Source organism: Bos javanicus, chromosome 22 (assembly GCF_032452875.1).
Source record: "Bos javanicus breed banteng chromosome 22, ARS-OSU_banteng_1.0, whole genome shotgun sequence".
Lineage (NCBI taxonomy): Eukaryota > Metazoa > Chordata > Mammalia > Artiodactyla > Bovidae > Bos > Bos javanicus.
Window position 1 is genome coordinate 39,831,466 of NC_083889.1, and position 17,072 is coordinate 39,848,537.

The 17,072-nt window shown below is 47.1% G+C and overlaps 1 protein-coding gene across 3 annotated transcripts in view; it reads right to left on the reverse strand.

Annotated features, from left to right (window-relative positions):
• The window catches only part of PTPRG (protein tyrosine phosphatase receptor type G), a 777,275-nt gene extending 766,435 nt beyond the window's left edge, over positions 1-10,840 (reverse strand). For 2 of the 3 annotated variants that reach the window (XM_061396519.1, XM_061396517.1), the window contains exon 1: positions 9,981-10,839. In XM_061396519.1, coding sequence (XP_061252503.1) covers positions 9,981-10,065 — 85 coding nt within the window. In that variant the 5' untranslated portion in view covers positions 10,066-10,839. Of the gene's footprint in view, positions 1-9,980 lie in introns of all 3 variants that reach the window. The other variant, XM_061396518.1, reaches the window with a different exon arrangement.
• Between the last annotated feature and the right edge of the window lie 6,232 nt (positions 10,841-17,072).

The window sequence follows — 17,072 nt, forward strand, 5'->3', positions numbered from 1 at the left end:
GATTTTTACAAGAAGCCCCCATGAAGGCAGGACTCTCCCTCTGTTTTGGTCACCGCTATCTCCCCAGTGCCTGGTGTGCTGCAGGTATTCAGGACACACTTGTTGATGACATGAATGAGAAATGCTCCAATATTTAACTCAACCTTTTTTTCAACACAATACAGCCAAAAATACCAGATGCCCCCTGCAGAGCTCCAGATAACCCGAATGACTGTCCCTTCTCCGTTTCTCTTTTCCAGAGCACGCTCTGGAACTAGGTTGGGTGGTTCATTTTAGATAAAGAACCCTGCCACCACTCTCCCAATCCTCAATCACATTCAGTAAGTTTTAAAAGCCAGGCATAACTTCATCGGCATGAGCAAACTTCCAATCTTTTTTTTAAACAAGGACTCCAGGAGAAATGAGGTTTCCTGTTTAAAAAAAAAAAAAAAAAAAAAACAGCTTACGGGCATTTCATTAACCAAGATCCACTCACTATCCCATTTGCTAATTCCCTCAGGATATTCTGCAGCAGGGTCTGAGAAATAATGAAAGGGTTCTTAGTGCCTTAAAAAGCCAACTGTCAGAATAAAACTAACCAGAAGGACCCCTGACAAATCACATCATAATATGGACCGGGCATTGGACTCGAGCGTAGCTCAGAAGTCACAACCTCTGAAACCATCCAGTATGGAATCAACAATCCCTAAAATTCCAGAAGAATGTTTCTTTAAGAGTGAGGAAGACAACCTCCCAAACACCTAGGGTCTTGCCCAGATTCCACAGCTGGCTTGGTGGGCTTCCATGGCGAGTTCTAAACTCCAGAGGTAAAATCCAGAACCCAAACTTTCTCCAGCCAAGTACAACTTCCCTTAGACATTTTTCTGAAGCCATAACTCGAGCCTGCAGCCCACATTTAAATGATAGATAGGATGATAATAATACCTCATTATTATGACATAACCATCTTTAACGCCCCAAACAAAAGTTCTCGAATTATAAACTAGATCAATTTAGATTCTTTTGAAGAGGAGTCAGAAAAAACACCAACAAACTCACTCTATCCACAGTTATTATCAGCTTATTCAGAAGCTAAAGTAATTTGCAGAAAGGTCATCTCTTCAATGTAACCAAATAAAATCCTATATTAATTGCATTACTTCCTTATTTAATTGTAGCAAATATAGGAAGACACCTTTATTTCACCCAGCCTTTATGGTACTTGGCTTCTATGGGAAAAGCAGTAGCATGAAATACGAAAGGCTGGGTCTTTTAATCTGCCTTCCTGTGGAATTAGGAAAAGCATCTTCCAAATAAACAGAAACCATTCTGATTCAAAATAATTCTGAGAGACAATTAGAGAGACATATTTTAGCTACTCTCACTAAGAACAAAGGTGACCTTGAACAAGAGACAACCTCCTTTTGGTTTCAGTTTCCTCATCCTTAAGTGAGGACATTCATGGTTTCTTCCAGAGGAGATTAAAGGAATATAAAAAACTCACATACCCCAGCAAGATTATGGCAAGTGCTTGGTGAGTGTGGGCTGTTATAACCAATGTCCCCACTTTAGAGATTAAAAAATGAGGCCATTTTCTCAACATAGCAACATAACATAGAATTAACATAGAATTTTAACCTGGACCTCTGAGGTCCTAGCGTAGCTCCTGAATAAGAGGTGTGTATAACTGGGACTCACAGATCCCCACTACCACCCAACCCCACTTCAACAGGATGTTGAGGAATTTGCCCAGTGGCATAGTGACATGCTAGCTAACCAGCGACATAGCCAAGGCCATGGCCAGCTCTTAACCTCCACACTCACTGAATCAAAACACTTCAGGAAAAGTGATATTTAAAAAAAGAAAAAGAACAGAACTCATTTGTTATAAATAACTATGGCTTTGAAAATAAATCCTTTTGATGACTCGTGACTAACTTGACTCTTGGAAAGTCAATGACATTTCCTCATTAATCTGGATTATGCTTTTATTTTTGGTAAATGGCTAACAGCTATGTCTCCTATCCAAATTATTCTACACTGATGAGTTTATTTGATTTAAGTACGCTGTGAAATTCATGTGGCTGCAATGGTGTCAGAAATCAAATACCTCTCGGATTCATCTAATAACTCATATGGATTCCTCAAAAGTATACCCACTGCAGTATCAGTTGGCAACCTGTTTCCTCCTCCTCGTTAAGAAAACAGTATCACAGACCCAAAAATAAGACCAGTTGTTCTATTTTCTTACATGGAAGTGTTACATATTCCATGAACTATGCTTTCATTGCTTCTTTCTTAGTTGCTAAATTTCAGCAGCCAACTGTGTCACTTTGCTGCAACCCCGAAATAGCTAAGTTGAGTACTTTAAATTGTATTCTGTTGTTTGGTCAGAAAACCATACTGTGGATTTGTCTGAAAAAACCTGATTGGAGGGCAGGAGTTTTGCACACACGGTGCATGCTTCTCTCTTGTATACGCTGCAGGTCTGAATCCATGAAGATATGGAGACAAGGGCATGAATGTGTTCAAGTGTCACTCAAGTACAAAGTAAAAGCAACACCCAAATACTGCTTGCTTTCCAGCAGTGGCACACAACTAAAATCCAGAAATGACAGTCACAGGTAGATCCATTCTCCTTAAATACCACACAGCACAGAGGCCTGAAAAGGGGGGATGGGCATTCCAGGGTGCAAGACCAAGCAACACTTTCTACAATGCATAACACCCTACAAGGACCTGGAAGATTCACATGGTACATTTTTAGCCTGCAGATACCATTTCTCATCTTTAAGCAGGGAAAGAACAGACCACCTTTGAGGTGGGAGTAAGGAAGTATCTCAGACTTCACAGAGGCTGTCTCATTTCTTTAAACCTCAAAACGTAACCATTTTACTAATTATACATGAAATGTCCCTGTGCCAGCCTAGCTTGCCCTCAAGAGCAAATCCAGGCACAAAACCTATCATGCAAGTTTATATAAATTTTTTGAAAATGTTTTTGTTTTTACATACAGTTGTGTTTTTTTGGTTCAGTTTTCTCCTTTATCTATACTCCTACTCAACTGGCTTCGATACACAAAAAATAAACATGGTTACTTTATTGAGCACTTACTGTTCATGCACAGAGCTAAGTCCTTTGGCAAGCATGCTCATTCCAAGCCTCATGAACACCTTGGAATTCAGGGTCCTCACACGATGCCATTTTGCAGAGAAGAAAAAAGCAAGGTACAGAGGGGTTAAGGGACTCATGTAAAGCAGTACAGCCAGTAATGGCAGAGACCAACTGGCTTGAGATGATATTCTGATGTATTTTAAACAATTCTCCATAGCTACCTGGTTTAGAAACGAAAGAAACAGTATTAACAACATTCAAAAAGCTAAGATCATGGCATCCGGTCCCATCACTTCATGGCCAATAGATGGGGAAACCATGGAAACAGTGACAGACTTTATTTTGGGGGGATCCAAAATCACTGCAGATAGCGACTCCAGCCATGAAATTAAAAGACGCTTGCTCCTTGGAAGAAAAGTTATGACCAACCTAGACAGCATATTAAAAAGCAGAGACATTACTTTGCCGACAAAGGTCCATCTAGTCAAAGCTATGGTTTTTCCAGGAGTCATGTATGGATGTGAGAATCGAACCATAAAGAAAGGTGAGAATCGAACCATAAAGGAAGCTGAGCATCAAACAATTGATGCTTTTGACCTGTGGTGTTGGAGAAGACTCTTGAGAGTCCCTTGGACTGCAAGGAGATCCAACCAGTCCATCCTAAAGGAAATCAGTCCTGAATAGTCATTGGAAAGACTGATGCTGAAGTTGAAGCTCCAATACTCTAAGCACCTGATATGACAAGCCAACTCATTGGAAAAGATCCTGATGCTGGGAAAAATTGAAGGCAGGAGGAGAAGAGGATGACAGAGAATGAGATGGTTGGATGGCATCACCGACTTGATGGACATGAGTTTGAGCAAGATCCGGGAGTTGGGTGATGGACAGGGAAGCCTGGCGTGCTGCAGTCCATGGGTTCGCAGAGAGTCAGACATAACTAAGCAAATGAACTGGGATTTCTCCTTTCCATGAGCAGACAGAACAGCACAGTGATTCTCCTTCAGTGTGGAAGCTGTCTCCCATTGTCCACCCCAAGTACAGCAGGCAAATGAAAGGTAAAGTGAAAGTCGCTCAGTTGGGTCTAACTCTTTGCAATCCCTTGGACTGCATAGTCTGTGTATGGAATTCTCCAGGCCAGAATACTGGAGTGGGTAGCCTTTCCCTTCGCCAGGGGATCTTCCCAACCCAGGGATAGAACCCAGGTCTCCCACATTGCAGGCGGATTCTTTACCAGCTGAGCCACAAGCGAAGCCCAAGAATACTGGAGTGGGCAGTACAACAGGAACACTACCCAATTCCGTTAAGAGGGCTTCGAAAAGAGAAATCAGGCACATCTAGAACCTGGTGAGCTGACTGGCACTCCCCTAACCAGCCCTCAAAACACTTTTCACAATGTTTTTTAAAGGAGTTGTATCAAGTCCTAAGAAATTTTGAGCCTGCATAGGCCCGACAAGCCAACTAACATAGATTTTTTTTTTTTTTTTTTTCTGTCAAAACACCAAACATTTTGCTATGAATGATACCAAGGAAATGGCCTTTCCGATTAGAGGTGTCCTTACAGGAGGAAACTTGCACACGGAGCCCTCTAGCTACCTCAAGCAATCTTGCACATCCATCATTGATAAACCTCACTGCCCTTCTCATCAGAGGAGAAAAACCACGAATTTACCTGTTACATATTTCGGTCATCACAGACTTTAGAAAATGAAATCCACCTACATTACCTTCAGACCTTTTTTCTTTTTTTTTTTTAAGACATAAACAAATCCTTGGTCTTGAAAATTTTAAACAAAAAGGAATTGTAGGGAAAAAAGCAGGGAGAAATAAACAGGGTATTTAAAATATACATCATTTTTCAAGTGATTTTTAGGTTACAACTGCACATAAATTAAGAGTGGTTCAAGATGGTGGAGTACAAGGATGTGTGCTCACCTCAATGGAAACTAAAAAATACAAGAGTCAAAGCACAGTCTGTAACAGATAACTTTCTTTCACATGTGCATCTGCTCTTCTGAGGGCACAGAACACTGCCATAGTTCTGGGCCTGGATCTTACCCAAGCAAGAGAATCACTCCCATTTCTCAGGCAAACAAAGGTATCAGATCATTTAATCCTCTGGGATTACTTACTGAGGGCCTAATGTGTGCCCAGGCAACCTCATTCTGGTTCCAATGCCTCCTTCTGGTTCTGCAACAGCCGCAGAATTCCACAAGCAGCTCTCACTGCCTGTTGGGGGCAGGCTCTTCTCAGAAGAACAGTCTCACTTTCCCGAGGCCCTCCCTGAGTAGTTACCAGCTTTGCCTAAATCATTCTCAGAGGGCAAACTGAAAGTGGAGGCAGGGCACATTTTCTTGGCTTTCTTTATATTGGTGGATACATAGGCCTTTTATTCTCTACACAATCAAAAACGAAGTTTCAAGTCATTACCACCCATCACCTAATAATGTTCAGTCTATAACCAAAGCATAGCAAGAGCTTATGGGGGGGGGGGGGGGAGGGAGATCAAGCACTTCTGAGATAACTTCAGATGCTGTGAATTTCTACCATAAACTGATTTTTGAAATGTGACTCTATGAAAGATATACCCTAGGATTAAAGTGTTAATCACAATTTTTTTCAGTTTTGCAACTCAGAAAGCACACCCCTATTACCACTTTATCCTGCTTAGAAATGACACTGCTTATGTATTCAGGTTTTCTTTTTTAATTTTACCATAAAAGAAAATAGGAAAAGCAACAAAGCACCAGCAACACTTAATTTCTTTCTTCACCCTAGGTCTGGCTGATGTGTCCAGATTGTCCTTTTGGTCAAGAAGTTTCTAGGAAAATGAGGAGGAAGGGTAAGGAAGTAGGAGGAGATCCCTAATAGCAATTGCTCTGGGGCATCTTAAATGCTCTTTCATGAGAGGCGAGAAGCTTCATTTCAATTAGTGCACTGATATGTAACTGATTATACCACATAAACTTGGGAGTTTTTCAGAATAGAAATAGAAAGATGAAATCAGAAAGGGTTTTGTTTTATTTTGCTGTGTTAAATCATCAGCATTCCCTGTACTGCCTCATGTAAACAACATTATCTTTTACTCTGTGAAAATGGGTCCACAATTAAGGGGAGTTGCCCAGAGCTTCACAATTGGTTAGTCCTTTTTCTCATTTCAGCCAGCCTTCCCAATAACCCTTCTGCCTCCACCAAGAGCAACTTCCCTACTTCTTTCTGTCATGTCTATTTGTACTAATATTCTAACTTCATCAACTCTGTGACATGAACACTGTTTAGAAGGAAACAAAAGAGTTTATTCCATCACTGCATCAAAGGGATCCAGTTTCAAGACTGGACAAAGACCCTTCATTTTCAAACAAGACACTTTGGAAAAGGAGTTAGAGGTGTGTGACTTCTCACTCCATCCCTCAAGAGTAAGACTGCTGACTTATATTACATATGCAAGTTTCTAATACAGCCATGAAGGATGGCCACCAGGACCAAAGCATGTAGATGCAAATATACCAAGAGCCAGCTCAGAGGGAGACTCTAGAGACATCAATCACAGGTCCTCCAATTTTGAAACATCCAAGGTACACAGCAGAGCTTATCCATCTAAAACATTTCCAATATCAGCCTCCTAGATGTAATTATCCTACAAAACATACCAGAATCATAGAGAAGAATTTCTCTCAGAGGGTGGAAAGAGAAATCACCTTAAAGGAAATTTTTTGTAAGTTTCTTTTGAAAGCTGAAGAACATAAAATACACAAAATGTTAACCCTTTCAAGTAACAATATATATGCTGTAAGATGAACAAATTCCCAATGATTAGAGATATATACCAAATGCCTAAATGAACTATGGATAAGATTTGAAATAATGGGGTATTGGGGAGGTGGGTAATGGAAGAGCAAAAATTGAGTTGTAATTGTTAGAGCTGGACAGGATTCTCAAGGGCCCCTTAAGTTTCTCCATTTTCATAAAATTTTCCATATGAGTATTTTTTTTAAGATGTCAGAAAACAAGATACTATGCACTACATCATGTAGATAACGCTTATGCTCTGCAAAGTTGAAAACATCACTTGAAACACTAATGGTGATGTGGATCCCACAGCTGCCACACCGTTGAGAGACTAAAAGCCACTGTTTCCCATCTTCTGGAGAAAAATTCACGCCAGGACGATGCTTCCAAAACCTTTTCAAATTACAGCTACCCTGTATCCTGAACAGGAGCTGAGAACAAAATGTTATCAGAGAAGTTGGCGAGATTCTGAGAGGGAACACAAAATAACAAGGGATTTTGGTTAAGATGTCACAAGGAGGACCCTAACTCAAACCAGAAGCATCTTTATCCCTGGTACCAACCAGACAAATACTTTCCAGGTTTGAGGGGGGCGTCCCAAAGCGAACTCAGGTCCCCACCGCTCCTGGGCGGTTTAGAGCCCCCCAGGAGCACCAGGATGGAGCTGAGACCGCGTCTCCGCTCCCGGGCGCATTTGCAGCTGCCAGCCGAGCGCCCCAGCCCCATTCCCACCGCGGCCCCAACCGCACCGAGGCAGCCGAGTCCGACGGGCGGAGGTGGCGGGAGCCTGATAAGTGGCTCGGGGGCGCCCCCTGAGGTCCAGCGGCGTCGCGGCACTTTCGGAAAACCCAAAGCCGACGTCTCCGGCTCTGACATTTTAACTTTGGTTGCAAAGCCTGCCGCTGCACCCTCTCCGGCGGCACTCCTCCAAACCACAACCCTCCTTCCCCGGGCACCGCTGCCCTTTCCCTTTTAGACCCTTTGGCTCCCGGACTACGGAATGGGCTCTTTGTTTACCTCGCAGAGAGGGTAGGCATAGGAAATGTGGAAGATGAAAACTGTCCCAGCTCGAAACAGGCGGCATCACTGGCGGTCCCATTTTGGATTTTAGGCTTCCTCAGACATCAGGAAAAAGAAAAATCCCGGCTGGCCCACTGACTGTACGCCCGAGTGTAAAGTGAACGCCAGAAGTGGAATCAGAAATTCCTTGTACTTCGCAAGGCTGCTAGACTGCTCTCTGGCTGCTTCCCACTGCCCCCATTTAAGCGTGACCCTTACAAAGCTAAACCCCAATGTGTGTGTGCCTGAGCTCACTCTGCCGGCAAGTCCACGGCAAAGAAGAGTCTAGAAGGGGCAGGTGGTTAACACAAATAATGAGGAGTGGTAGAGGGAGTGTTTAGGAGTAAATGTCAAAACCGCCTCCAGCCCCCGGTGGAGGCAGGAGCCTGGTGGACAAACCCAGGCCTCGGGTCGAGTGTGGATACATGTCCTGGCTCTGCATCCGAGCTGGGATTCAGGACTGTGGCAGGAATTCTGTGCGGTTCCAGGGACAGGAGGATGCGCAGAGGGAAAAGCGGGGTGCCGAAGAAAAGACCATGCTTTGCCTCTCTGTCCCTCGAGGCACCCACTTGCCTGCAAAGGGGACCCTCGCTGCCAATCCCCAAGAGCAAGCAAGAGCGCCAGCACCCTGCTCCAGGGCGCACGACGCAGCTGGGGGACCCGTTGCACCAAAATCTGCGCTCGGGCCACCAGGGGACAGGCGGCTGTGACCAGGGAGAGCACGTTCCTTTTTTCTGGATAACCCCCACCTCCGAATATCCAGGAGCTGGTGGATGAAAAGGCAGAAAAACGGGGGATTCCCTGTCCTTAGGAGAGCAAAAGATTTAAAATGAATGGTACCCTTCTTCCCACCCTTTCCCCGACTAGGAGAGAGGACGTGGCCTCCACCAGGGGAGGGGGTCGGACAGATTCAGAACTCGGGGCTGCAGCCCGGCATAAAGGGGGCTGCAAGAGGGAAGAGGGAGGCAGCTGGCCTCTGCCCTCCCCTAGCAGAAAGAAGAAGGAGGGTCGGCCGATGGAGGGCTGGAAGTGGAGGATCGCCGAGCCGCACACCCTGCGTGTGGTGTTTTATTATCTTCGTCAGTGGTCAACAGTGTTACTGTCTTAACCCGACCTGAAGGGTGCGGGTGTGGGTCCGCCAGCTGCTAACAGCCTGCAAAAAGGCAAAGACGCAGGTAGACAGGGCGCGAGGCAGGGCTCGAGACAGAAAAAAATCCGCCCGGGAGTGAACAGCAACACAGCCGCCGACCCGCCCCCCCACCCCCTCCACTCCCCTACCCGAGCAGCCCAGCCAAGCAAAGGGGGCCGCGGGCCCGGGATGGGGGAGTCATGGATCTCCCTAAACCTCCTGCTCCCTGCTCTCCCACCGCGCCCAGGTCCCCGAGCCAGGAAGGTTCTCTCGCGCCGGCACCGAAGCGCAGCCCGCGCCCCAGCCCCAAGCTGAGGTCGTCCCTGACCCCCGAGACCCAAACGCAGGTTGCTCCCGACATCCCCAATCCTCCACGGCCAGCCTCGAGCTTCCACTCCACGAACATCAGCCCCTCGAAAGAGTCGCGGAGCAACAAATCCAATCCCCCCTTCTGAGCTCCTTCAATCCTCGCCTGAGCGGGGAACGCACCCAGGGCCCCCACAAACGCACAGAGGCATCCCCCACAAACCCACAAAGGCATCCTCCCCATGGCCCCACTGTCCCCAACAGCCTCAGAGCTCTAGCTCTCCTGCACAGCGGCGGAGCAGCGGAACGAGTCTTCTCCCGACTCCGGCTCCCCCAGGCCCCCAAAGCCGAGCGAGAAACAGACCCCTGCGGCTCCCGTTCCTCTCCCCGGCCAGCTCTTTGCTTCCACCCTCCCCAACCAAAAGCCTCCCTAAATTACGCCGCCAGAGTCAGCGGAGCGGATCCTTCTCTCCTCCCCGGGTGCTCGACCCCCACTTAACCCTCTCCGGGGTCCCCGGGACGGGCGCCTGAGCTCCATGCCCCGGCGGCAACTCCGCTTCCCCCTCGCGCTGGCCAGGGCCGCGTCCCCTCGGCGGTCAGCACTCACCGGGGAAGCACACGACATAATGGAGCACGGAACTGGTGATTTTCAGGAACAAAATCCACCAACACGGTTCCAGTAACCTCCGCATGTCCGAAAACGCACATCGAAAAGAGGAAGGCAGGGGGGGTAAACTTGTTGAATAAGTTCTTGCCTCGGTGTGAGCCTCCGCTAAGCCCCGGCTCTTCGCCTGCTCGCCTGCTTTACGGGGCCCCCGCGCTCGGCGGCCCGAGTCCCCCTCTGGAATCTGGGAAGCCGCCGAGCGCCCCCCGGAAAATCTCAAAAAGTGGCCGAGAACGCGGAGCCACGCTGGGGACGATCCTCGGCGGAGAAGGGCTGCTTTATGTTCAAAAAGGAGCGAGTCGAGCGGGTAGGGCGAGGAGTCGGCGGGCGGCGGCGATGCCCGGAGCCCCGGGCAGGCAGAGACCGCCGGCGGCGGCGGCGAGTAGCCGAAGATCCCCAACTTGAGTCGGCAGCGGAGCCCGAGAGCCGGCGGGCGGCGGCGGGGCTGAGCGCGGCGCGGCGTCTCCGGGCTTCAGGCAGGCAGCTCCTTCCAGGGCCCCGGGAAGGAAGGAGGCATGTTTGCAAGCGGGGAAGGGGAGGGTAGAGGCGGGGGGAGAGCGAAGAGCCCCCAAAATAGAACAGCCGGAGGAAACCGAGGAAAACACAAAGGATCTCAGAGGGGCGCAGGGGCGAGGGCGCCTTCAGTCCATGCTCCTGAAAGTTGTGGCTCTGGCGCGAGCTGGGGAGGATCGGGGAGCGCGGGGCTGGAAACTAGCCATGCCTCCATACAGGAAGTAACATGTGAGCATGGATCCTGGCAGAGACTTTAAAGCCGGCGAGCGAGCGAGCAGGGGACGCGCGGCGGCGGTGGCGGCGCGCGAGCAGTGGGCGCGCGGCGACCGCGGGGACGCGCAGCCGGGCTGCCGGTCGCGGGTGCGCGCGCCTCGAGCTCTTAAAGCTGCAGCGCGGGGCTCCCGCCTCGGGCGTCCCACAACTAGGTTCTTCCCGCGCGCTGCTGAGCCGGCCGGGGCAGTTTCGGGACTGGGGACCCGCTCTGGTCGGGTCTCGGAAAGAGGGAGGAGGGCGACTGCTTTCGCGGGCCGGCTAGTCTTTGCCTGTTTCCCGTCTTTCGAGCTCTTAAAGACGCCACTCTTTGAGCGGGCTTGGCTCGGTCTCCCCCCCGCCCCCCGTCTGCGTTGCTCGCGGATGGCGAGACTCGGGGGCACCCCGGCTCGGGTTTGAGGAGAGGAAGGGGCGGCCGGCTGCGTTTATAGGGCGGCAAGGTTTCATGGTGGGTTTCTTCGCCCTGGCAGCGCCACGGCGGGGCGCGCCCTGCTCGCGCCCCTAGACCGACGAATTCCCCCGCCAGGAAACAAAGCCGAGCGGCCTTTGCACTCCGGCTCCGCTTTGCGATTTAATTTTTTTTTTTTTTTTCCTTTTCGGGCTTCCATTGGCCTTGTTCCCGGCTGGGGAGGGGTGGGAGAGGGGAGGAATACCGATCCTAGGCTTGCAAGATTCAGCCCTTTCGAGTCCCACGCCCCCTTTCCCCACGGCACGGCTGATCAGTGGCCGAGATTTCCCAACTCGCCGCTCCACGGGAGGAGGGAAGGTTCCCGCACTCCAGCCTGGTGGCGGGGAGGACGCAGGAAGTGCGCCTCTTACCCCTGGCTGGGTGAAAGCTGCGCCCCGGGGCTGGACCGATTTCCCGGCAGCTACGCGGGGAGCGGCAACCTCTTTAGCAATCGTGGAGAGGCGTCCGAGGGAAATGGGAGGACAGGGCTTATCTGTAATGAGTTTTGTCCCTTAGTTCGTGGAGAGAAAGATCTTTATCGCTTAGACGTCTAAGCGCCCTATTTTCCCCTCTTAACGCCGGTGCTAAAAGTGGGGGAGGCGGGCTTTTGATTAAACGTGTAACTGAGCCAAAGTAATTAGCCATTTGTAATTTTTGCCTAATTTTTCTGCCTCTGTTTAAACGCCATCTAGACTTGTTTTTAACTTGCCCCTGCTGCTTCATCCCACCCCGCAGGTCCCCCACCCACCCAAACAGCCCAACCGGATGCTAGGTTTTCAAATGTACAGATGTTCGAGAGCCTCCCGCAAGATGTTATTAGGGAAACACTTTCACACCCACACTTCCAGAAGAAAAACGTTTGAAAAGTTGCATTTGGGATTAAGAACTAATAAAAGCCAGGAAGTTCCCGGGGAGGGCCCGCGCTCTATCTTTAGCAAAACGGGGGTGAACACTCTCCCCCAGGATGGAGAATGAGTCGTTTGTTTGCTTTGGCATTTGGTCCTTCCTGGTTTTGTTCGAATCCGACTCCCCCATAAATGCTCGGAGGGGGTCAGTTTTCTTGGGAGTGTTGTATTTAAGGGATGTCCATTGGTCAGTAGGAGCTTTCAGAGAGGTGCATAGGACCCCTGCGTGCCTGACTAGCTCGTTAAAAACTGAGTGATAAAATGGGGAAATCTCTGGAATTTGAATCAGGACAGAAAACCTGAATAGACATACCCAAGTGACTTTCCTCTGCAAAATAACATAATAAAAACTGCCCGTTGTGGAATGCTTACCATCTACCAAGTACTGTGCTAAATTTTTTAAATTGTTCATTCTATAAATTCATCGAGCAATTATTGAGGAAGGGAAGAGGCCACTGGGGACACAGCCATGAACAAAAAGAGGAGGCCTATGACCTGTGTGGACCTTCCAAAGTAAGGATTCACTCCCTCACAACCCTACAACAGTTCTTACCGCAGTAAGAATTATTCTCCCCATTGTAGACAAGGAACCTTGACAGGGGAGTAAAATAACAGATCCCCAGCTGCTGCTGCTGCTGCGGCTAAGTGTCCGATTCTGTGCGACCCCATAGACGGCAGCCCACCAGGCTCCCCCGTCCCTGGGATTCTCCAGGCAAGAACACTGGAGTGGGTTGCCATTTCCTTCTCCAATGCATGAAAGTGAAAAGTGAAAGTGAAGTCGCTCAGTCTGTCTGACTGTTAGCCACCCCAGGGACTGCAGCCTAAAAAACAGGCCCCTCTGTCCATGGGCTTTTCCAGGCAAGAGTACTGGAGTGGATCACCATTGACTTCTTGGGATCCCCAGCTAGTGAGAAGCAAAGCTAAGATATTCAGGTCTGTCTGCCTCCATAGATGTGAAAAGGCAAAGAAATGATGGTTTGAGAAGACACTGAAATGTGGGATGAGGAGAAATGACTTCAGAGTAGGGAAAACCTCCCATGGGTTTGGAGAGTGAATTACTACTACCCTTACAATATAGAAGGCCCACAATCAAATTAACATTTAATTAGGTGAGGGCTGATGACTGTGGTGGCCCTAGGCTGAAGTATACCAGAAAGTGCTCTTGGAAGCACCAGCCCACAACCCAGGCCCCATCAGTTTCCATAATAAAATAGAATGTTACAGGCATACCACATGAGAAGCCTTTTCATTCATTCTACAACCGACTACAGAACAGTTCATACACACCAGATACTCTATCAAGTGTTAGCGGCACAAAATGACAGGCAGTGGACCTGACAGTACTCTCCCCTGCTGATTACAACCCCCTCCCCCAGGTGATGATAGGGGCTGCATCACACAGTGCTCCAGGACGATTGGTGTGAAGGAGCCTGTGAGCGCCAACAAAGGTGTGAACAGCCCTGGGAGTGCTTATCTACCCCATGTGAAAATGAGGCTGCAGAGAGAAGGTGCTGGTTTGGGTAATGAAGTATTCCCAAATTTGGTGGCTTAAAACAATCTAGTATCCGTTTATTATCTCACAGCTCTGTAGATCAGAAGCTGGGCCACAGCGTAACTGGGTGCCTCTGTTCCAGGTCTCCCTAGGCTGAAATCAAGATGTTAGGGGTTCTCTTCTGGAGCTCAGGATCCTCATCGAAACTCATTCACATTATTGACAGATTTCAGTTTCTTGCTTTCATTTTATGACTTGAGTTGTTTAGAAGTATGTCTCAGCTAGAAGCTGCATTCCAGTCCCAGCCACATGGCCCCCTAACAATGTAACATCTTACCTATTTAAAACCAACAGGACAATAAAGAAAAGACAGCCTCTTTAATAAGTGGTGCTGGGAAAACTAGACAGCTGCATGTAAAAGAATGAAATTAGAACACTCCCTAACACCAAACACAAAAATAAAATGGATCAAATACCTGAATGTAAAACACTATGTATAAACCTCCTACAGGAAAACATAGGCAGGATACCCTTTGACATAAATCGCAGCAAAATATTTTTTGACCCACCTCCTAGAGAAATTAAAAACAAAAATAATCAAATGGGGCCTAATTAAACTTTAAAGCTTTTGTACAGTAAAGGAAACCATAAACAAAATGAGAAGACAACCCTCATAATGGGAGAAAATATTTGCAAATGAAGTAACTGATAAAGGATTAATCTCCAAAACGTACAAACAGCTCATGCAGCTCAATATCAAAAAAGCAAACAACCCAATCAAAAAATGAGTCAAAGACCTAAATAGACATTTCTTCAAAGATGTCAGATGACCAACAAACACGTGAAAAGATGATCAACTAAATACATCAAAAGATGCTCAACTCATCAATTTGCATTAGAAATGGAAATCAAAACTACAATGAGGTATCATCTCACACCTGTCAGAACTACTTAAAAAATCTACAAACAATAAATGCTGGAAAGGGTGTGGAGAAAAAGGAACCCTCTTGCACTGTTGGTGAAAATGTAAATTGATACAGCCACTACTGAGAACCGTATGGAGGTTCCTTAAAAAAATTAAAAATAGAATTAGTATTTGTTGCTGCTGTTGTTCAGGCATGTCAAACTCTTTGCGACTCCCTGGCCTACAGCACATCAGGCTCCTCTGTCCTTCACTGTTTCCCGGTTTGCTCAGATTCATGTCCATTGAGTGGTGATGCCATCTAGCCATCTCATCCTCTGCTGCCCCTTTCTCCTTTTGGCTTCAATCTTTCCCAGCATGAGGGTCTTTTCCAATGAGTCATCTCTTCCCATCCGGTGGCCAAAGTATTAAAGAACTACCATGTGACCCAGCAATCTACCACAGGGCATATACCCAGAGAAAACCATAATTCCAAAAGACACATGAACCCAATGTTCACTGTAGCACTATTTACAACAGCCAGGACATGGAAGCAACCTAAATGTCCACCAAGAGAGGAATAGATAAAGACGTTGTGGTACATATATACAATGGAATGTTACTGAGACATCAAAAGGAATGAAACTGGGTCATCTGTAGAGACATGAATGGACCTAGAAGCTGTTATACAAAGTGAAGTAAGTCAGAAAGAGGAAAACAAATATTGTATATTAACACATATATGTGCAATTTAGAAAAATGGTATAGACGATCTTATTATAAAGCAGAAATAGAGACACAGATGTAGAGAACAAATGTATGGACACCAAGGGTTTGGGGGGAGGCAATGAATTGGGAGACCAGATGTGATATGTATACATTATTGATTTTGTTGTTGTTTAGTCGCTAAGTCCAACTCTTGAAACCTCATGAACTCTTGCTGGCCGGACTTCTCTGTCTGTGGGATTTCCCAGCTAAGAATACGGGAGAGGGTTGTCATTTCCTTCTCCAGGGGATCTTTCCAACCCAGGGAATGAACCTGAGTCTTCTGTATTGGCAGGCAGATTCTTTACCACTGATAACCAGGGAAGCCACACTATTGATACGATGTATCAAATAGATAACTGATGAGAACCTACTGTATAGCTCAGGGAATCCTACTGTATGCTCGTGGTAACTCAAATGGAAAGGAAATCCAGAAAACAGGGGATATATGTATATGTATAGCTGATGCATTTTGCTGTATGGTAAAACTAATACAACATTGCAAAGCAACCATAGTCCAGTAAAAATTAATTTAAAAAATAAATAAAAATAAAACCAACAAGAGAATCTCCCTCCAGTTTGCTGTGAAGGAATTTTGGGGATGACAATTCCAACACTTTGGCATATGATGTAACCTAATTAAGGGCTGACTATCCTTTCACATTCACAGGTCTCACCCATATAAGAAGAGGATTATATACCAGGGGTAAGAATCTTGAGGATCACCTTAGAATTCTTCCTATCATAGTGCTGTTGATCTCTTTGAGTATTGCATCTTCAGTCACTAAGTTATGTCCAACTCTTTGCGACCCCACAGACTATAACCTTTCAAGCTCCTCTGTCCATGGGATTTTCCAGGCAAGCATACTGGAGTGGGTTCCCATTTCCTCCTCCAAAGTATCCTCCTGACCCAGGGATCGAATGCTCATCTCTTATGTCTTCTACATTGGCAGCTGGATTCTTTACCACCGGAGCACTTGGAAAGCCCCTGTTTTGAGTACAGACTGATAGTGAAAGGCAACAGCTCCCAAGCCAGTCTCTTTGGGTTCTGATACTTACATCTGCTTGAATATGGGCAACTTAACCACTTAACTTTTCATCATTGAGTGCCTCAGTTTCCTCATGTGTCAACAGGGAATAATAACTACACCCACACTTAAATCGAGAAGATTAGAAGGAGTTAAACAGAACAAAGTAATTTGAGCAGTGCCAGGTTCCTAATAAGCAATTAATAAACATAAACTATTACTGTTATCTTCTTAATAAGCTTTAGAAATAAGGAGTGAACATGTTATTTTTTTACCTGCTCAGCTCCCATTTCTTTTCTTCTAAGAAATGCATTCCAGCTTCCTTTGTGCTAATCTCCCAGATGGTCTTGGGAAGCCTAACCCCTTCTTACCCCCATCTCTACCCTCTGCCTCTCCGCCTCACTGGCTCACCTCACCTGTCCCAGCTTGACTGTTTGGACCATCTCAACCTTCTGGCTTGACTGACTTAGATATGGCTACGTGTTTCTACCTGGTCCAATGAAAGTCAAATTTCCTCCTGGGTTTATCCAACCTGGATGAACTTCAGCCTCGAGAAGCAAGGAGGCTTGAGAAGAACCTGCTTGGGTGAAGCTGACACACAGAGTAAAGTGGGGTGGGGTGTGGGAATACTAGGGGCCAACAAACCTCTGATGTCATCACTTGTGTCTTTGGGTTAATCTTACTGAAACCCAGGTCAGATGCTGGACTTTTCA